We start from the raw sequence: 23,661 nt of genomic DNA on the forward strand, positions 1-23,661 counted from the left end.
CACAAGAACCTTAAGGGGAATACCATTGTGAGGAAGGAAAAGGGAAAGGAGTAGGTGTGAATGTAGGTCTGTGGTGGGGGTGGGGGTGTGGGTGTGGGTGTGTGTGACAGAGAGAGAGCAAAAGATTCTTAGAAGACAGAGAAACATTAGCAACGTGATTCCTATAAATCAGTGTTAACAAATAATCTATTTGGTATATGTGTGATTTTCAACTGGGTCAAACATAAACCATAGATAAGATAGTCAGTTATAGATTTAGAGAGTAGAAAAATCATATTGCATGCCACTTTAACTAATATTTATTAAACATATTTCTGAAGTGGACAAACTATAAACAGCAGCTTTATTTTAAAAGATATAGAAATAACTTTTAAAATAATAGTTAAAATCTGGATAGTTTAAAAGGAAAACATTTATTAAATAGCCATAATTAGTACAAAAAATATGCTTTAAAGGTTAATAAAGTTAGAATTCAAAACTTTGGTAAGTGGTCAAATCAAAATACAATTCTGTGAGTTTTCAGACATTGCATAAAATATCTAAAATAATTAATTACAACATCGATCAGTAAAACCCCATTAGAAACAATTATACCATAGCAAACAGAAATGAATTACCTCGTCTTCGCCCATAACTCCTTGCTGCATGTAAACAAAGGACAAATTGTAAAATGTCAGAACTAAAAGTAAGCCCACATATACAAATATTTGTGATATGAAAAGCTATGTGGGCATCTGGAAATTAGTGCTATTTTGTTTTAAGAGCTATGGTAATGTCACTATATAACATATGCATGATGTTTTACCATTTACAAAGCATTTTCATCGCATATATATATACATATATATATATATATATCTCACCTGAACCATATAAAATTCTGTGAAATTAATAGAAAATATACTATTCTTATTCATGTTAAAATTTACAAATTAATATTTGTTTCATCTGATCATAATAGGAATATACAACACTATACAGTTAAACATCATCCCAAATAATTTTCCCAATAAATGAAAACAATTTGAATTAAATTTTTATTTTTCTACTTATTGTAAAGAGTGATATGGCATATACAGTCCAACAAATAGCTATGCAAATCCAATCCACATTATACCAAGCCCTGCACAGAAGCAGTACTGAAAGACACAACTGACTAAAATAAACCACTATTAAACTGCTATTATCAAACCTGTACAGCTTAGAGAGAAGGTAAGAAATCAATCCATGTTCAGACTTGCATAGGGTAATGATTAATATACTATATAGCTCATGATTTTTTTCTACTAAGTGTTTATATGTCTACCTCTGGTGTAAGAAGGATTTAGATACAAATTACTATTAATATCATCATGGATAATAGTATATGTGTTAAATGCTGTAAAAGTATAAAGTATAAAGGCATTTCAATCTATATTACTAGCAGTTTAAATAATTCCTGTGGGAAAAAAATATAAGAAACTATCAATTTGATAAAATCCATGACTTGTTTTTAAATAATTCCAACCCAAACTCTGAATACACAATGAGCATTTTAACCTGAAATTAATATATAAAGCCAAGGCAGTAAAACAAAAAACCATCAAAATTAAGATCTTAATTAATATTCATAGGGTTTTTTTTTTTTTTTTGTCCTGGGAAAATTCAACATTGAATAGCTCTCAAATCAAAATATGTCTTAAAAATTGTCAGAAATGTAGTCTCCCCCAAAGAATAAAACTTACAGATCAAAAGAAAACATTTCACATCATTAAATATATTCTTAGAGATGTTTTTAATTTTATACTAAGAATTTGATAAAAAGAAGTGTGCCTATGAGATGAGAATATAGCATTAGTTCCTGTATAATAAAAGTAGAGAGGACAAACTTATCAACTCTTGTCATTTACATTTCCAAAAAATAAGCCGATAAATAAGACTTACATCAGAGTTTTTTTTATATATATATAAAACTAATTTCACTTGCATCTGTCATTCTAGTGTTTTTACCTAGCTATATAATCTTCTGCACATTTAACTTGTCCAATTACCTCAAAGCCTGGCAGACTTATTTCACAGCTTACCTGGTCTATATATTAGTTTAGGGTAAGGGTACGAGTGGAAGTAGCATTTAGAATTATGCTGTCTAGGTCTTTTAAGACTCATAAAGGCCTTTAAAAAAGCCTTGAAGTGATGGGAGATCAACTGTGGAAAATCGGACTAATAAAAGGAATTTTAATAGCACTATCAAGAATAGGCTGAAAAGAGTGAATTCTCTGAAGTCTTAATGGTTGTATTAAGCCTGGTAACAGTCAATAGGCCACCAAATATTTCACAGCACGAATATCAGGAGTTGGGGTTCCTGCTTATCCCTAGTCATGGCCTAAAGGTATTAATCCAGTTTAAGTTTACTTTGGGCAATTTCATTCATGGATGTAGAGGGTTGAAGATTTATAAAGCAAATGAAACTATTTTCAACAAGTTTAAAGTCAGATAACAAATAATGATAGTCACGATGTGACACGTAATTCTTGACCTACTGAGAAAATTAATGGCATCATAACCAGTTTATATTCTTAGCTATTATGTTCTTAGTTGAGGCTACTCAACACTAAAATAGTGAAAATATGTATAAATACAGCATCTGAAGTATCCTTTCATTCCTAGGCACGAACATAACTGTTTAGAAAATTTCCCCAACTATCTCATACCTGAGGAATTTTAGAATCCTGTAAATAGCTATTCTACTTATTTTTTGGACAACTCTCAGATTCCAAGTCTCTGAATTACCAAAAATAGCACTGACTGCAGATGAAGCTAAACATGTGAAACATTTCCTATTCTCTGTCATGGAAATAACTAATCTGTACACCACACTAAGCAATGGTGTGTGTACTCACTTTCCTACAATGTTTCTATGTGAATTGCTGGAGTATGTTCCACTATAACTGAATCAGAATTACAGATACCCCCAGAGTAAGAAAAGAAAATCATTAAGTTTCTATTACATTTTAAAAAAGACTTCTTTAAACAATGTGCGACTCCAAACTCATTTAGAATATAATTTAGAGAAAGAAAGGAAAATCCATAAAAATTGGATTAACATTAAATCTCAAGTACATATACTTTATAAAGCATTATAAAAATATAACCTCATTTCTACAAAAATGAGGAATTGACTATACATATACGCACATGTATATTAAAAATATATTGGTCTGTGTGTGTTTCTGTGTGTGTATTCATTTAAAGATAAGAAGACTCAGAAAAGCCTGAAGACCTCTCCTACACAAGCGACTTTACAATTTGATCCTGGGTTCCCAATAATTTTATTCAGGTTCTAACCCATGGCTACAAAAAAAAAAAAAAAAAAGGAACAGGATAATTCTAACATTCCGATTAGAGTTTTTGTGCACTTATGCATTGGCTCTCAGTCACAGTTGTGGTAGCTGAATTATTGCAGCTGGAGGAAGGAACAGGCAAACATACCAAATCAGTGGGATTACAGGTTAAAGTTCTCTGAGTGAGAAACTAAAGAAATTCGTGTTTCAACTCAATAAAGCCAAAACTAAGGAGAGAATTACACCCCCAAATCACAATCCTTTTCAAGATCCAAAATAAATCTGCCTTTATTTACTCGCTTCTACCAGCACAAAAAGTGATGGTTACCCAAGTTTCCTATTTTCATGACTTAATTTAGTGTATTTAGAGCATCTGCCTTCAAAAACACAACTTCATTACTGAGTAAATTTTCTTAACACAAAGATATACATACCTTCTTTCCTCAAAAAGTGCAGCAAGCTCTTAATCACATACATGGCTAGATGTAGGTAATCACAGCAAATTTAAATTTCAAACTAGCTTGATAATATCATCCCCCCTCCCATACTTCTGCTCCATTTGCTCCCCTTTGACCCACCATATGTATTAATAAAAAAGTAAGCTAGTTTCCTCGGGAGAACGGGGGTGGGTGTGGGGGGAGAGTACAGTGCAATCTAAGGAGAATTAAATACTTGAATGACACATCATTTTGTATGGCTTCTTACTACTATGGAAAACAGAGGGTGCTTTGGTTTGTTTTATTGTTTTACTAATGAGAATAAAAGGTGTGAGATTTATACATTCAGAAATATAAACATTCAAGCTGTCATTATAACTTCAGGTAGTACTTAACCATTGGTTTTTAGACAATCTATACATTCTTATATAATGCTTCTGGATGCTAAATGTGTATTCTTCTACAATATTTGAATTATTTAATAGTGGTAGTCTCCAAAAGTCAATTCAATTTGATTTCAACTTGATTTGAGGAACACAGTCTGTTCAGAACTAGGAGCCTACTGGCAGTTATATTTATATGACATTTTTTATTGTTTAAATTTTTAAAAATCTATATAACAACTTCAGGAGATATGCAAGTATGGCATTATAGCTTTTTTATACATATCTGAGTTAACAGAGGCTCAGAGTTAAGGATTTGCCAGAGACAGTTCATGTTTTTACCTGTTTTGATCAACTTCCTGACTTTTTATTCTATTCCGTTTATCCTTTACTTGAAGCAATATTTAAAAGTTTAACCATGACTGCTAATTAACTATTAAGGTAGAATCACAAAGCCCTCCAATATTTTCCATATCTAATAACTATATTATTATTTATATATTATTTTTTAAAGAGATTCAAACCTAGCGCCATTGCAGGTAACATCACAGACTTGTCAGTTCTGTATTTTCTAAGCAATATTCTTTAATTCCAACAATCATGCATTTAATTTAATGTGTATCTGTGAACCATCAGAAATCATCCTGGGCACTTTAAGGAGCTAGGGCATCACACTTTAAAAAACACTGCCTCAGAGAGTTATTTTGCCTTTTTTTTTTTTTTTTTTTTTTTAATTTGGCCCAAATTTTGTCCTACATAGCTTCTACAAAGTGGTGCTAGTTTGGTTTTCCACAATAACATAAAACAAGCCTTCTTTGTTTACTACATATAATATCCTTCAAATAGCCGAAAAATCAGTTATGTCTTCTCTCAATTTTATATTCTCCAAAGTAAACATATCCAACTCCATCTACTCATAGGACATGATTTTTACTCTTTCAAAGTCATTTTTGTCAGTGTTCATGATCATCCACTACCACAGTAACATTTACTCTCAGGAGCTGTTCTAAAATATTTTACACGAAAGAATTCACTCACTTTTCACAACAGTCCCCCTGAAGAAAGCAATATGCTCTCTCTCTGTTAGACATGAAAAAACTGAGTCAAAGTGAAGTTAGGTAGGAAGCTGTACGTTACACATATAGAAAAAGCAAATTTGGGTTTAAACCCAGATAATCTGGCTTCATTGCTTGTGGTACCAACCACTATGAACTATTGCTAAATCACTACAAAAAAAAAAAAAAAAAAAAAAAAAAAAAAAACAAAAAACTGATGCAAAATTTATTACTAAATACTGATTTTTAAAGTCAACAATATTAGATATATTTTTTGGTTAAGTAACAAAACTTACTTAACCAATTGCTTAATAGGGTTAATTCTGTAAGATACTTTAAAAAACTTTAATAATTTAAAAAGATCTGTGTACTTTGAGATATCACTATTTCAGAGACTTGTACTAAAATCACTGAATTCCGTATATTTCCTAGGGAGACAATGTGCTAAGAAATATAGTTCAGTTACATGTACTTAAAAAATAGCTCAAGGAACTTTCTTCTTACTTTTTAGTGCCCTCTTCTTTGCCTAGTTCTTTATTCAATAACTTTGATGTCTACTAATATTATTTAAATCCTTAATATTCAATGCTTCTTTACCCCACAAATATACCCAATATTATGTGATTCTTCCCTCACAATTCTTAACCAATGATCCCAAGTAAGTTAAAAAAAAAAAAAAAAAAGTTCTTTTTGGATCAAATTGTCTCTCTTCCCAAGCTAAACATACTTTAAAAATATTTATTTTTGAGTGTACAAATTACACGGTATTTTGAGACATGTATATATATTGTACAATGATCAAATTGGGGTAATTAGCATATCTATTATCTTAAACATTTATCACATTTCTTTGTGATGAGAACATTAAAAAAAACCTCTCTTCTGTTTTTGAAATATACAATACAATACTGTTAACTCTAGTCATCCTATTATGCAATTGAACACCAAAACCTATTCCTCTTTATTTGTGGCTTTGTGCGCCTTGACCAATCTCTCACCATTGCCTTCTCTTCCCCCTTGAGTTAAACACATTTTGACGTCCTAGTTTCATTATCTTTTATTCTCCCCTAGTCCCTTGTCAGAGAAAGTTCAGAATTTCCAGGACAGCTTCCTGTACTGAGTATGCATTGTAGCCCCAAATAGCAGACTACTAAGAGTGACCACATAATTTTTTTAAAAAAGCATATTTGTCCACAAAATGCAACTCTTGCTCAGGATAAAATATTCTAGTGTTTACTTTGTGATAAAACACTTTTCAACCTAACATCTAGGTTATTTATTATAAAGGCTTTTGGCAACTGACAAAATCTTTGATTAGTTTAATAATTTTAAGTGTAACCAAGAATGTAAGTTGCAAAAACACTACGGCTACTAAGCTCTTTGCTTACACATACATAACTGACATATTTTATTGAGATTACGTATACTTCTGGATCATCCTAGCTCACTACCCATTCAGCAATCTAAGAACATCTATTAATGATCTAACAAATTTTCTCATAGAGAACTTTCTTTTAAATGTACTTTAACAGAGTATGTAAAACATACACAAACTCAAATTTTTCAACAGAATTGCTTTTCCAGAAGTTAAAATAGAAATGTGAGTGATCTTTATTTACCACATAGAATGTTAAAAAGAAAAATATTTAAGAAAGTCAGATCAACACAAATCATTTGTTACCTAATACTACCATTATTTCATAAATCAAGCAAAGGGAGTAATAAAAATTACAAGCTATTTTTCAGTTTTGTACACTCAATTTCAACAGCATAATTTTTAGTCATACATTTAGAGTCAGAGACCAGCTACTCAAATGATACATTTTTTCCCTCTTACATATTAGAAAAAAAGTTGAATGAAGAAGTCCTTCGATGCAATTTCTACTACCTTTCTAGTCAAAGTCTATGTAATTCCCTAAACTGATAAATGTGGTCTACTGGACGATTGTAAGGTCTGGCCTAGACATGGCTTCAGCCTACAGTGTTCAGTTTGGCCCCAGAAGTACCTTGACAATTTCACCCCTAACTACCCTAAAGATCCTCACTAATTAGATAACCCCATGCTTAGACTAGGCTGGCATGTGGTGGACAACTCAATACCTAACAATCAAATGCTGAATCAATCAATCACCTCACCTTCTTCAATTTTTCTCTCATTACAAAATTTTATCTACTCTGACAATCTCTCAAGTGGCCTAGACTTTATTTCTACCTTTCTGCTACTATAGTCTTTATTTAGTATTAGTTCACATGGTCTAGGTTTACATTGGCCTTATTTTCAGCTTTTGTTCCCAACTTCATTGACAAATTATTTCAATAAAGCTTTAATTGAAATAGAAGATTCAAGCCACTCTATATTATTATATTTTTAAATTAAATACTATTTCCATTCCTTCCTCTTCCTATTTCCCTCTCCCCACCCAAATGCTGATTTAAAAATACTTTTGTAAGGAGTATTTTAATCCTCCGTCCCTACTTCCACAATCACAGATGCACTGAGTACTAGGCCTCTGCCTCTGTGAATACATTAATGTTTGTCCAACAAAAAGAAAAAAAAACTTTAATGAAAATTTGTTTTCCTACCTCTGGTGAACTTCACTATGTAAAATTTCTAGTTAGAATACATTAAGTTAGTGTGGCCACCATATTTATAGACCCACCAGTATATTCCCTAGTTAACATAAACACAAATGCTATCTATACTAAGTAACAAATTCTATGCACTTTGCAAACATTATCTCATTTAATTCTCCTAATAAACCTTGAGATTGTATTCCCATTTCACAGATAGGAAAACTAATGTCATTGTTACTTGCCCAAGGTTAAAACTTACACTGAAAAAGTAAACATTCAAAGTAGGACTGCCTCCAATGTCTGTGATCACTGAATTGTATTATACTCTCATAAACATTCGTCAATGACTGCTTTGCCAACCAGACTGCACCATGATTCCTAATTCTGCTGTTCATACAGGAATAATTGTAGCTTTTATAATTATAATAATACGATTAAATTATATGTATGGTGGAGGTTCAGAGAAACAAATTTAATCATTTTTATTTATATAAATCAACTGGAAACAAAATATTTTTATTAAACTTACCATTTAACATCAACAGATTGTCAGTTCCTGGATGTGGATAGCTCAACCGACCTTTAAAAAAACAGGAAAGGGAAGTTTGAGGAATAATTATTAGAAAAGCAAAAAAAAAAAAAAAAAAGGGGAGGGGAACGTAAGAAAGAAATATTGAGCACAGTATATTTCTTAAGAACTAAGAAACTAATGTTTAACTAAGGTATATTAACTAAAATTATCTTTGAGAGTTGAAAACTAACCAAAGACAGTTAACCTTGGTTCCTAGTTCATAAAATCACAATGTGATTTGGGAGAAATGCCAATAGAATAAAGCTTATTTGCTTGCTGAAATGTAGAATCAATGTAGATACCCTGGTCTTACAAACTTAATATGGGATGTGAATTTTTAAAAATCTTTTCAAAACTGTAATTTTCTCTACAGATCTTTTTTGCCAAAAATAAAACTTGAAGAAAAGGAATTAATATATCTAAATCAAAAACAAATAATATGCTAAAATAAAAAATAAGCAGAAAAAACTCATCATAGCTTGCCATTTAAATCAATGTGGTTTTATACAGTTGTATTTAAGTAAAGAAGTGTAATAAAAGCATCTGAAATGTATTACTACAAATGTTACTGGAAACTTGTTCAAACTTGTTTAAAGTTTACAAATGATTTCAAAATAAAAATATGCAAAATAAAAATATTAAAGCCTGTGATCACAGTAGCATAGTATTTCCTGAGTCATTCTTCATTCAAGAATTTTGCATTTAGTAAATGCAGAAGGGACAGCAATACTACATACTCCTCTGGAGAAGGAAAAATGGTGGGCATGAAACGTACTGTGGTATATGTAGTGTTTTCACATTATAACATTTGTTTGATTAAATGCCAACAACAAGGATGACTATTATTGTTAGACCATTAAAATATAAGATTTTTCTCTAATGCCTGAATCTCTGATAGATTATTAGAAAGGTACACTTAAATCCATTTAGAAATTTGCTAAAAATTAAATGTCTAAGATTGCATTTTAGCAATTTTCAGCACAGTCCCTTTAAAAAGACACTACTGATAGCACTGACACCAGAGGGTGACCAATAAATATTTGAATAAATGTGACATGATTAGTAAAGAGTACAGATTAACTGCATCTACTTTTACCCCCTCAGCAAGTACTCTACTCTACCCTTTGGTTTATCCAAATATCCCCATACAAGACAGAGATTGTCTGCTAGCTCTTCTGTCATGAAGTAGAAGAATATGATCATCTACTAATGCAAGAGTAAGTGGTAAAGATAATTCAATTTTGACATAAAAAGATATATATATATATTATATATGAGATAGATAGATATACAAATACCTATACATACACACATTCCATCTGAGCTCTAATGTAACAACGGTACGTTTTGACTTCAGACAACACAGGTAAGCCAAGTAAGCGTTACTATCCTTCAAAAAGACAATTTGCCACCTCTTATTTACTCCTGAGTTTCATGCAGCATGACAATAGTTAACTAAATAACCTCTTAAACAGAGTTTTCATACTCTAAAAACCCAAATAGGCTTATTGTTATGATACTTTAGTATGTAGTGAGAAACAGGAAAACATGTACAGGAGATATAAGATAGAAAGAGTTAGGAAGCACAGCTTGCCTAAACTGGATTTCAATAATACTGAACATTACTTTGAAATATAATAGCTTATGCTAGAAATATGCTTATTTCTAAACATCTTGTTACAGATGACCAAATTTAGAGAACAATTTAAGGGCATGAAAAAAAAAAATACTGTCGTTTCTGACGTGAAACTTAAAATAAAAACTCCCACAGAAGTAGCAACCTGTATTGCTGTTCAGTACAACAAGTTAATTAATTCTTCTATATTGACAATGTGTAGGATGCAAAAGATACAAACATGAGTAAGACACACTGCTTATAATGTGATAGCGGAGACATACACAAATACACAATTTCAATAAAATCTGCCAGGTGCTAAAAGAATTATGGACAGTATACTATATTAAAAAACACAAAGGAGCATTTAACCAGGGATTCAGGAAAAAACTTCCTGGAAAAATAAATTAAGCAAAGCCTTAATCCTGAAGCCTTGCTCCACTTTGAAAGACACTCAACTTTTAACTGCCATATAATTAGTCTCTAATAGGTTCACTGTTCACTTTATTTATCCCAAGATACAGGAAACAAGATATTTTCACTGCTAATAGTCTTTTGACATCTTGGCTCTGAACAGATTTAAAAGACATAAAAGACAGATAACTAAGTGCAAATGAGCATATATTTGCAAATATGTTCTAAAAATATTATAGCTCCCCCACACAGGAAAGTCTCTCACTATAACTAATAAAATACTCTAAAATAAAGTAAGCAAATTTAGAATCATTTTTAAGTTATCCAATCACTTTTCTTCTACCATAGTGAAAATATTAATACATTTTTACAAGATAACTTTTACAGTTATGTTTTACTTAAGATATTATTAAAACTGCTTTCACTAAGAACCTGCCAGTTGATAGTAATAACTAACAACATTTGAGGGTTTACTATGTGCCAGGAGCTTTTCTAAACTCTTTACAAACAATTATTTAATCCTGACAAAATACTATTAGTTAGGTACTATTATCTGCCTTAAAAGTGAAGACACTGTGTCACAAAAGGCAAAATAACTTGCCCAAGGTTATACCAGGGGCAGGTAGCACTGGTAGGTACCACTGGCAGGATTTGAACCGAGGCAATTTGGGTCTATACTCTTAATCACTACCTTAATAATGACTTCCTATGATAACATAATATAGAGAAAGGTATGTATGGTAGGTCATAGTATAGATTCATCTATTAAAAAAATTCACTGGATGATTACATAGTATATTAGATAATTCAAACTTTAAGAAAAAAACAGAAGAAAAGCACATTGCTATAAAACCAATTTCTGCCTATTGTGGAGCAGAGACTGATAGTTGTACACTAATATCTATCTGTTCCTGTCAATAATAAGACCCTCAATGTTAGAGAGGCACAGAGCTGACCAGAGGGAAAAAACTATATTTCCCACCCTTCCTTGTAGTTAAGTGTACCCATGTATATAAGATCTGGCCAATGGGATATAAAATAAAAGTGTAATTTCTGGGAAGTGTCCTTAAAAGGAAAAAGGAAAGGAAGGTCTTCCCTGCATGCTGGAATGCAGATGTGATGGCTAAACTGAAGAAGCCATATTGGACCATGAAGAAGAAACTGGGTGTGAAAGGTAACAGAAGGATAAGATAAACGCAGTTTAGATCCATGAAAATCGCCATACCACTCCAGCAGTGTTAATGTTTCTGTAAAAGAAACTGACTTCTATCTTATTTTAGCCATTTATGAGTTTCTTGTTGTCCCAGAACCTAAGCTTACGAATAAAGTCCTCTAGTAAGAAATTTGGGCAAACTGAATTTTAGGGAACCAGGTGATTGCTTATTATTGTGAAAATATGATAAAGTGTAATAATTTCATAATGTTTTAATATTTCTATAGATAATGGATGTGTATGAGGGTTCTTCAAAAAATTCATGAAAAAATATAATTAAAAAATAATAAGCATCTTTCCATGAACAATTACCTCTTGACACTCACTTCTCCTTTTACCTTAAGATACTATGAAATTTAAAATAAATAATTTTTAAAAATATATGTATTTTTAGTATCAGTGAATAACTAGAGGGGCTACAGTATCTTAAAAATTGTCATCTTAGTCTATTATCATTTTAAATAATAACTGTATAATATATACATATAAACCTTAGTTCATGTTAGCTATTTTAAATGTATATCTGAGCAACTAAAAACACTAAGAAATATGACAATTGCACACAACTTATCACACGTATAGACAAATTACCAGATTACAATTAGAACAAATATCTGAGCCCTCATCATCTGCCATTCTAACTATACTGGCCCCTTTGCTGTTCCTCAAACATGCAAGGCATAGTCCCATTTCTACTTCTTTTTTCTGCTTGAAATGCATTTGCTCAGATATGACCAAAGCTCGTACCCCTCACTTCACTCAGGGCTTTGAGAAGTGGCATTACAGATCACCCTGCCTAACTCAGCAGCTTCTTTCTTTATCCCCGTGATACTATATTTTTTCTTCATAGCATCGATTACCTAACATTTTCTTATTGTCTTTATATTTCTTTAAAACAGAAGATCCACGAGCACAGAATTTTGTCTCTTTTATTTTTCTACTTCTGACATCTAGCCTAGCACATAATAGGCTCGTGAATATTTGCTAAACAGATAAATAAAATATCGCATTCCATTATGTGAAACATGGACTCAATCAAAAGCACAGATACCTTAATATGTGTTTTTATGTGGGGCATAGGAAGGACCTTCTCTAAGTAAATGGAAAAATCACAGAACAAGACTTTATTTCAGCTCATTTCTAAATCCTTTAAGTATTGGGGAGCAGTGGAGGCAATACTGCAAAAGTACAACTTTTTGCTCTTTGCCAAGATTATTTTTTCCTTTCTCTACAACTATTTTCTTTTCTTTCATGAATACATACAAAAAACTGAACTCCAAAGCCCCAATATTCACAGTTAATGAGTCAACCAATTCCTCTTAAGTGATGAGAAAATTGCTAAGGAGCAATGCCACATATTCTGCCAACTCTTAAGAGAAAATAAACATTTAAATCAAATATTAGAATAATAAAGAGCTTGAGTTAAATTAACATTAGACCAATTAAAAAAGAGAGTATGATAAGTGATTAAAAGCACAAACTCAAGAGCTTCCAAGTTATACTACTCACTAGCTGCTGAAGCTTGGACAATATTAAGAATAAGCCACAGTCACTCAACTGTAAAATAAGGGTAAATAGCTACCTCTTAGCTGTGCCAATCAAATAAGGTAATACGTACATGTAGAGCCCTCATAACAGTGCTTAGCATGTATCAAGTGCTCAATAAATAATATGTATGATATGTTATACATTTTATATATATATACATATATGTGTGTGTGTAATATATATATTACACACACACGTCCTCAATTGAAGACATATAAGACTTCTTCATGATGTGCTTTAAATAAAGCATTGCTCCCACTGGTTTGATGAATTCTTCAAAATTTTTTTTTTATCATCTACATTTAACTTCTGGATCCAATTAGGGTAAAAAAAAAATATTTCATATAAAGTCTGGTAAAATCCACTTAGAATGTGGTCATTACCAACCTTGAATAACTCCAATCTCAGCTCAGATCCAAGGGGCAGGACAGTCATTCCTGACCTCACTCCCAAATCTCAATGCATGCCTCATAAAGCCTAAGAATAAGATCATACAAATGTAGAAAAGACCCTTAGATCCAAAATACCAGATCCTAAGAGAACAAAAGAATCATTCTATACCTGCATCTAAAAAAAGCTATTAATCAACTTTAGATAGAATTGAAGTTAATCTAGTTAACTCACTCTTTAAGTCAGCATCCTATTATAAATTTTCACCTAACAATATTTACCAATTTTAAGACTTGTTGCACTAAGAAACACCAAGGAACATAGAATACCAAAAAGTTTTGTTTCAAGCAAATTATAATCACAAAAGACAACAACAAAAGATTAAAGTTAAATCATTAATCATCAGATAAGATAATGTACTATATAGTTATTACAATAAAACTGGTGGTAATTAATATATATGCAAGTAACATTAAAACCAAGTTAAACAAATGATGGCAAAACTTTTCATTGTAAAATAGTTTTAAATGAAAATAATGCTGATAACTATTAAGAATAACTAATGGGCAATCAAACACTGCCAGTTAAACTTAAAAATAAGTTGGCAGTGTATGTCTAGAGCCTCAAAAACAAACATGTTAAGTTTATTCTATGGAAAGAAACACAGAAAAAGCTCACTGAAATTTATTTAAAAATTTAAAATGCCTAAATATTCAACTGTAGGGGAATGGTTATACAAATGATTTTATGTGCACTGATACAATATATAATCATTTTTAAAAGTTCTAAATAAATATTTATCTAGAAAAATATAAGTTAGTATGAAAAAATGTTTACTCATCCAACCAATAATGTACTGAGCCACTCCCATTTGCTTGGCATTATGACAGATGCTGATGCAAGGTAAAGCAAAAACAGATATGGTCACGGCCCCATGACAAAGTCTCATGTAAAAGATACATATTAAAAAAAATAATAATAATGACAAACTCCTGATCTAAAATAAATGAGAAAAGTGCTTTGATTAAAAATAAATGATTCTCTGAATGTTTAACACAAAGTAAGCTACTCTTAACAGGGGTGCAAGGGAGTCTTCACTGAGGAAGTAGAAGTTGACTAGGGATTACAGACATTCAATTGAACATGTAAGACGGAATACATGTGTTCACAACTGTTGCTCTCAGAACCCCCTAAAATGACAGTTAAGTTTTAAAGAGGCATAACCCCATTAGGACACAGAGAATGGAACAGGATCATAGATTAACCATGTTGACAAATTTTTGGAAGCTATTAATGTAAATGGTTGAGTGGTAACTGACTTTGCAGATCAGAAATCACTGCAAACACAAACGTAAGCCAGTGTGGGTAGAGAGAAGGCCATCGGGAAACAAGCCTTTTACTGTAGTAGACACCTGGATAGGTTCAGAAATACGAAGCTCTGGTTATCACTGATGGTAGATGTATGGTAGAACAAAAGATAGGAAGGTTGGTGATTGCTTGTTAGTTTTTGAAAGAACCAGGGAGAAGCATACAGCCCCCTCTTTAGCTCTTTGAAGAAGGCTAGCAGCTAGGCCTACAGCTCCTAGACAGAAGACTGACAGATGTACATGCAGGTCCATTTCCCAGACTGAAAGAAAAGATCTACATAGACATTATGAAGGAATCACCTGATTATCTTATAGGAATCATTAGTAGTTAGTGAAACCAACTACCTACATAGAGCTTCCAATCCCCATTTTGGTGTCTTACCTTTAAACATGAATGAACAGTAAAGGATCATAAGATATTTGATGAAAGCCTCCGACATGAGAAAAAAAAAAAAAAAAAAAAAGAAGAACATAACTAAATAGAAAAGAACATAATTAAATAGAAACATAGATGATACAAGAGAAATAATTTTCAAACACTATAATATCCTCCAGAGAAATAAGATCAAACAAGAATAAAACAGCATAATAGGAAAGTTCTGAAAATATTTTTTACAGAGGGTGATACAGTTTAGATATGTTTGTCCTCCCAAAGCTCCTGTTGAAATATGATCTCCAACATAGCAGTGTTGGGAGGTGTTTGGGTCATAGGGACAGATCCCTCATGAACAAATTAATGCCCTCCCTTGGGGAGGGGAGAGTGAGCTCTCCTAGGAAGGGATTAGTTCCCACAAGAGCTGGTTGTTAAAAGAAACCTGACACCTCTCTCCTCTCTCTCTCTCTCTCTCTCTCTGTCTCTTTTGCTTCCTCTCCTTATACCCACTGGCTGCCCTGCCACTTTCTGCCATGAGCTGAAGCAGCCTGAGGCCTGCTGCCCAGACTCATGAGCCGAATAAACCTCTTTTCTTTATAAATTACCCAGTCTCAGGTATTCTGTGATAGCAACACAAAAATGGACTAACACAGTCTTAAAAATTAGTCAGCAAAAAGTTTTTAAATTAAGAACTCAAAAGAGGGATTGGAAAATGAGAGGAGGATATCTCTTCAAAAGCAAACCAAAAGATAAAACAATGAAAACTAGAAAAGAAAAGCAGGTAAATATAGGAGGTTTAACTTTTGAAGAACAGCAATTCCAAAAGGAAGTAAAATAAAAAACAGAAAGGAGGAAATTATCCAAAAAATAGTTCCCCAACTTCCAAGAACTGAAGAAATGAGTCTCTGAATTAAAAGAGTCCAGTGATGTGCAGTTCAATAAATAAAAGAAATGAAGGAAGAAAGGCAGGTACGTGTGCACACATGTACCCCAAGACCCACCTTTCATTATCATGAAATTTCAGAACCACCTTCATGAAAAGATCCTAAAAACTTCCAGAAAAAAACAACAAAAAAATTAAAAACACAAAACAAGGCAATCATTCAAATGAACAGGTTTCAAAATAGCATCATACTTATAGCAACCCTGGAAGTTAAAGAATAATGAAAGCAATGCCTTTAATATTCTAAATCATTAATATATAATTCCATATTGGCCTATCATTTTAAATAGGTAGAATAAATATATTTTTATACAGGGTCTCAAAAGTTATATCCCATCTGCAGCAAGTTACTGTAAGACAGGCCTAACAAAAAAAAAAGTGTAAACCATTAAGGAAAAGACACAAAGATCAGGACATGGACTCCACAGGAAAAAGGAATTATCAGGATTATTGAATTCCAAAATGACAGCTATGAAGGGCCACAAGAATGAAAAAAAATCAATCTGGATGGTTATTTGATGTGTTTACCTGTGTTGAAAGAAACTTTACAGTTCTATGGATAAACTGGGGGATGAATTAGTGATAAGTACTTAGAAAACTAATGCAAACAAACCAAAAAAGACAATTATTAATTCCAGGAAAAACAAAGTTAGGTGAAAAAGAAAATGTTATATTATACTACAAAACATATAAGGTTCATTTATGAATATTATTTGTATTATTTCAGTAATATAAAACCCGATTTAAACAAAAGTGGTTTTATAATTCTTTTGAGAGGATATGTCATCGTAAGGTATGAACATGTAATGCTTACAATGTGGGAAACATAGAAGCAAAAGCATATTACTTACAAAAAACTACATGAAGAATTAGTAAAAAAATAAGTACAAAGTGGCATCTCTAAGGAAGAAGAATCAGAGGTAGACAGAGAGATGAAGAAAAAGACTTCTATTTTTTTGTTATATAAGCTGTATGGCACTAGTTAACTTTTTAATTTATGTACAAATGTTTTTTAAACTAACTTTTTAAAAAGTTAACCAAGCTGGAGGGAAGATGAATATTTGAACACTGCAAATATTTTGAGTCTATACACGGAAAAAGAAAAGATTGAAAAAAGTTATACCCTAAAATACCAATCATACTTAGTTTGTGGGACTACTCATGATTTTAAAACTTGTTTTTTTCAAGTAGTTCCTAATTTTCTTTTATGAATAAATGCTATTTTTTATAATAAGAAAACAAATATATATTTTTTTTTTTTTTGTCTTTTTTCCGTGTCCGGCAACGGATTGCAACCCTCAGTGTTGCCCCCGCACCGGACCGGGGACCGGCAACGGGATCGCAAGCCTCGGTGCTGCTCCCGTGCCTCGCTCAGCCAGTGAGCGGGAGCCCGTCTGTATATGGGATCCGAACCCTCGGACAGGAGCGCTGCCGCGCTTCCCAAGCGGCGCACTATCCAGTGCGCCACCGGGCCGGCCCAGAAAACAAATATTTTTAAAAGGATAAAATGCTATACATGTTGAGCATTCCTCATCCAAAAATCCAAAATCCAAAATGCTCCAAAATCCAAAACTTTTTTGAGTGCAATATGATACCACCAGTGAAAAATTCCACACCTGACCTTATGTGTTTCATGCACAAAATTATTTAAACTATTGTATAAAATTACCTTCAGCTTATGTATATAAAATATATGAAACATAAATGAATTCTGTGTTTACACTTGGGTCCCCTCCCCAGATACTATCATTACGTATATGCAAATATCCCCAAATCCAAAAAAATCCAAAATCCAAAACACTTCTGGTCCTAAGCATTTTGGATAAAGGATATTCAATCTGTACTTTGGAGAAAAAAACCTTCAAAAAATATTCTCAGATACTCCTTCAAATACTACAAGCAACTAAAATTCATAGGCCTAATCATCACAAGTACTTGCTGTTATCACTGGAAGTTATATATACGAAGCATCCTTTTTGTTGCTTTATTTTCCACTTAAAAATAAGAGTTATAAACATTTAAAATCATAAAAAAGATGCTTTGTGGCGAATAACAGACCTTCAGTATGTTCTGAACACATAAAACTGATTTTAAGAAGAATTGTTATAGTTTCTGTCTGACAGGTCTTAGTTTTTAAAACAGAAATTGCAGTCTGTCATAATTCAAGTCATTTACGAAAATATTCAAAGATGCTTTGAAGAAATAATGACTCAACTATGTTGTGAAATTTAATATTATATTTGCTAATAATGACAACTATCTGGAAGGAAATTAAAATAATACTTAAAAATCTCTACCCATGATACCATATTTCAAATAAGTTTTCTAAATCAAGGATATTTACAACCACACTTTCATAATTTCCTTTTCAATCTGTGGTTATTCCCACCAATAACAAAAGTTAAACTCTTGTAAATTGTACTTTCATTATGACAAACTTAATTCTGAGTAGTCGGAGGGTGAAGTATTAAGGTTCCATGAATATTACAAGAGTGATCATTTCTTAAAGTCAGAATATATTTAATAAAATGTCTGTCCCTTCTATATGAATATAATTTATTCCAAAGTTAGTAATAATTTTTTTCTTCTTATCAAAGGCCTGTGGTCTGTAAGAAAAAGCAAAAATCAAAGGAGTAAAGGGAAAAGAATATATAAATTCTACTTAATCCTTTTTAAAATAAAGGAAAACATTGTATTTAAAAACTAAAACAGTACAAAGCAATACCTCAACTATCTTTTTAAAAAAGACATTTTAATACATGACAGTCTTATTTTTTTTGGCAATAGTAAAATTATGACTCCAGGAAACACACGTGGCTGAAGAAAAAGTAAACTCAGTTTTGAGAAATGTATCCCTTTCTCTGGTCAGAGAGAAGAAAGTAGGGCTGTGTAAAAGGGGTCGACTTAACTGCTTTGGCATGTACTCGTACATCACTGGCATTCATTTTAGTTTGTAATTTGCTGCACTTTGGTAAACGCCATTAAACTTTCACAGTGTTCCCTAGATCTTTCTGCTATTGCTCTCCTATAACAGTTTCTCCCAGTATGCTCTTTACACAGCATGGGAAACACAAGCTCTGGGAGTGGGCCCTAAACCCTGCATGATCAACACGCTCTCTGAGTTTGAGAAACTCTGTCCAGCTCAAAAGTCCTTAAGTTATAAAATGTAAGTTCTCACATGACAGACTTTTAGAAATTCATAGAAGTTGTTTTGTGACATTGAACTTCCATCTTATATTAAGGCCAGCTGAAGAGAAACAGAAAAGTGGATGAAAAGAAGCAAGAATTTGTTTGATGCTACTACAACCACTTTGCATCTTATAGGAGTAATTTCTTATTTTCTCAAGGATTATATTCCCTAAAATAAGCTCAGCTTCTTACTTCAAGAGTCTAAAAAATAGGAGTTTAGTGATCAAGTAATAAAAATGATGCTAGATATATAAAAACACATAGTAAACAAAAGGTTTTAAGGACATTCACTTCGAAACATTTGTTGGCATAAAATCACATTCTAAATCCTTTTTCCTGAATTCACTTTAATTATTCAGAGAACATTGGTAAAGGCATTATAACCTGCTGAGACAGATCTTCCCAAGAACTGTTATACAGACTGTATTTCTTCCAACAGTTTTCAAATCAACTTCTATGAGCTGAAATTAAATTTTTTTGTTTGTCCTTATACTTTGGGGAGGGTATAAGCAATTTTTTGGCAAAAATACTTACATAGTAAGATCTTTTTACAAATTGTTGGGTGCAGACAGTGAAGAGAGCTTAACAATAATCACTGTCTTGTTTTTCTGTTTAAATGGGAATGAACTGACCTACGCATACATAAAAAATCACTGATTATTTAAAATGGGTACGCAAATACAAACCGCAAAATTACAAAACTGTACTTGGCGGCAAAGCATGATCTGCATTAACCATTAAAAGAATTCATGCTTGTCCTTCCTTTGAAAAGCAAAATATTTGCCAAGTATCAAGACAGTCATCAGAAAATAGGATGTTAGTGGAGAGAAACTACTGCAGAATAAATAAAGCAGATCAGTCAGTGCCACTCATGCAAAGGAAAGCATATAACTTGTGTTCATGTTCAAGATCCAGACTAAAGGACAGTGTTAACTAAGCTGTGTTGCACCCAATCAGTATCAGGCCAGAACTAGCCTTCCAATGTGATAATCTCTTCCATGCTTTTGCTGGGTCCCTTGTCTAGTTGACAATTTCCCCCCAGTAGTTTTCCATCATTGTGCTGCTAAGGCCTCAGTTCTCAGCTTCCTTTACTCCACACCTAAATTAGGCACTTCCTTCCACTAACAATCTCTCTAAGCACCTTATAATCTCCCTCCATAGTATTTCAAACACCATGTAGTTGCACGTATACTGTGTTTGTGTAAGGTCTGTATCTCCATACCACGAGAGCAGAGACCACATCTGTTTCACACAATGTACAGCCAGTGTCTAGGACACCATCTGGTGCAAAAGTAGGCACACTTAGTGGAATAAAATAAAGTACGTTTAGAGTTCTATCCTTGGTTGCCATCATTTCACATCTGTACAGCTCCAACAAGACTAGACCCTTTCCACCTGCTATGCTAGACCATAAAAAACTTAACATTAAACAATAAATGCTCCCTACTGACCTATAAAAACCACTGGGAAGGAGGAAACGGCAATAAGCTGTAGTGAAGTATTTTGGGCGCAAGTGAGGATGAGAGGGTGCTTTTGTCAGTACAATTACTCGGTTCTCAGCCTGGCTAGTAGCTTGCCTTTCTTTGCATTCTAGAGATCTGCTTAACTGCTTTTCCTCCTATTGACACTAACCTTCACCTTGACTTGAATGAAAATTTACAGCTTTGCTTTTCACCTCTGTGGTAGCCAGCCTCCATGATGACCTCCACTGACCCTTGCTTCCTAGTATCCACATCTCTTGAGTAGTGAACCCCTTCCAAATTGAGCAGAGTTTACCTATGTAGCTACTAGATGTTGTGGAAATGATGGGGAGAGATCTCAGAAGTAAGGTCATAGAAGACACTGGAGCATTTGCCTTGAGCTTCATTACTCACTCTGGGGGATACCAGCAACCATGTTGTGAGTAAACCTTAGCCTTATGGAGAGGTCCATGTGGCAATAAAGTCAGTTCTTCTGCCAACAGCCACACTAACTTGCTAGCCATGTGAGTGAGCCATCTTGGAATAGGATAGTCTAGCCCCAGTCCAGCCTTCAGATGTCTGCAGCCCCAGCCAATATCTTGACTACTACCTTATGAGAAATCCTTGGCCAGAACTAACCAGTTAAACTCTTTCCAAATTCTAACCCACAGAAATTGTGCTTATTGAATAATAAATGTTTGTTGTTTTAAGCTGCTAAGTTTGGGGGTCATTTGTTATTCAGCAATAGATAACTAATATAACCTCCGATCACTCAAGTTCTGACAGTTTTCTAAGAATTTTTAGATTTTATTAATATAAACAAGGAATTAATTTAAAAAATTTATCCTCCAACTCCCTCCTCCTTTTTCTTCTCCTATAAGGAAGACGAAAAATGGCTGTTTTTTTTTTTTTAAAAAACTTTTTGAAAGCATAAAATAAGATTCATTTTGTTTTGGGGGGATAAAAGATTTTTTTTTGTATTAAGTAGAGGACAAGATTTTCTGAAGGGGATGAGAAGATGGAATAGAGGCTGAAGTGCTGTCCTATAGATTAGGAATGCAAAGAAAGGGAAAAAAAACTTGCGAGTTAACTCCAGTTTCTTCCATCAGCAACCATCTTGCTTTAATAGGTTCTACTGAGGTCCAGCCCAAAGAAAAAGTGTAATGATCAGAGTATGGGGAGGAAGAAAATATACAGTATGATATCCTAGGAGGCAGTAGACTTTGTACTAGTAAGAAAAGGAAGAAAAACTTTAAGTGGCAGCACCTGGGTATCATGATAATTTTGAATAGGTATATAATGAAAATCTGCAAAAGTATCAGCCTTATTTCTTTATTCTATGCAGAGAAGTTTTCTCAAATGTTTTTTCTTCCTTTTCTTCTTTTTTTATTCCCTACCATAACACGTGAAACATAAAATACCACAATTATAAACAGATTTGTCACTATGATAATTCCTAAAGGTGGTGGTGCCCATGGTTTTCCTTTCCCACAGCCAAAGATAACTTTTCTAATAAAAGAATTTTAAATCGCTTTTTAAAAATTATTATTAAATTCCTCTTAGCCATATGCAAGATTTTCTCTCTAGGTTTCACTCTACTTTTACTACAACCCAGACTAGAAAAAGAGAAAAACTGACTATTTTCTCCAATATTTTCATAAAATGACTTTATCTTGTATTAGGATTTCTAGGCGTTTTCTATATAGAGAAGTCAAGGAGATAAACAGAGGGATATTCTTCTTAATCATAAGCTGCTAGCTTCTCTTCTTCAATGGTGAATCGAAGACAGACAATACTGGAACTGTCAGCTTAACACTGAAAATGAACAAGACTTCCATACACAAATACTCAAAAAAAAAAAAAAAAAAAAAAAACACAAAAAAACTAAGCTAAATTTTGGTAGGAAAAAACAAAACAAAACAAAACCCAAAGTATAACTTTATTAGCTTATGTAGGAAATTACCATTGGCCCACATCATCAATAATCACTAACAACCCTTCAGCTTCTTAAGCTCCTTAAAATAAAGAAATTAGAAAAACAAGGAAACTCTTTTACAACCAAAATCCAGAAACAGAATGAAATGGTTAGATAAATGATCAGTATTATCAACTTAACCCCACACCACCATCTTGTTGCCAACACCCAAGTTCAAGAGTTTCTAGGATAAATCTTCTAAGAAAAATTTTACTTGGCTTTATACAACTAAAAATGTAGAAAATTTACAAAGTAATCCATGACTTTGATTCAATGAGAGATCTGAGCCAGAACCAAATAGGTAAGTGGCTCCTGAATTCCTGACCCACAGACTAAGTGAGGTATATAAGGGTACTTCAAAAAGTTCATGGAAAAATAGAGTTAAAAGATAATACACATTTTTCTATAAAATTTTTGAAGTACCTTCATAAATATTTATTGTTGTTTTAAAGCTGCTATGTTTTGGCATAACTTATTAAGTAGCAACAGATACCAAGTTATCTCTCATCAGTCAAGTTCACACAGTTTGCTAGATTTTCCCCATTAATATAAAGGGCAGTGAGATATATTGTACAAAGAAATGTAAAATAATTGCTAACTTTTTTTTCATTTTACACAAATGAAAAGATATGTTAATGGAATTTCTTCAGATATCATTAACAATTACTGAAGACTGCTACTGTAAGATCAGTTTGATGATTATTTTTCCTAATTTCCCCCAACTTTTATGAAGAGCTATTCTTCACCTCAGAGAAGCTAATATAAAAGATTCCTGTTTAAAATTCCTTTGATATGACAGTAGAAGAAAAATAAGGAAGTTAGTAAACCTAGGAA

The 23,661-nt window shown here is 32.7% G+C and overlaps 1 protein-coding gene across 1 annotated transcript in view; it reads right to left on the reverse strand.

Moving 5' to 3' along the window:
* Positions 1 to 23,661, reverse strand: part of CPEB2 (cytoplasmic polyadenylation element binding protein 2) — a 63,320-nt gene that overhangs the window by 29,843 nt on the left and 9,816 nt on the right. Inside the window, exons 3-4 of the mRNA XM_008566523.1 lie at positions 8,299 to 8,349; positions 618 to 641 (exon numbers count right to left, since the gene is read on the reverse strand). Of these exons, the coding sequence (XP_008564745.1) occupies positions 618 to 641; positions 8,299 to 8,349 (75 nt within the window). The remainder of the gene's footprint in view (positions 1 to 617; positions 642 to 8,298; positions 8,350 to 23,661) is intronic.

This window comes from Galeopterus variegatus, unplaced genomic scaffold, assembly GCF_000696425.1.
Source record: "Galeopterus variegatus unplaced genomic scaffold, G_variegatus-3.0.2 Scaffold250, whole genome shotgun sequence".
In the NCBI taxonomy this organism is placed as follows: domain Eukaryota; kingdom Metazoa; phylum Chordata; class Mammalia; order Dermoptera; family Cynocephalidae; genus Galeopterus; species Galeopterus variegatus.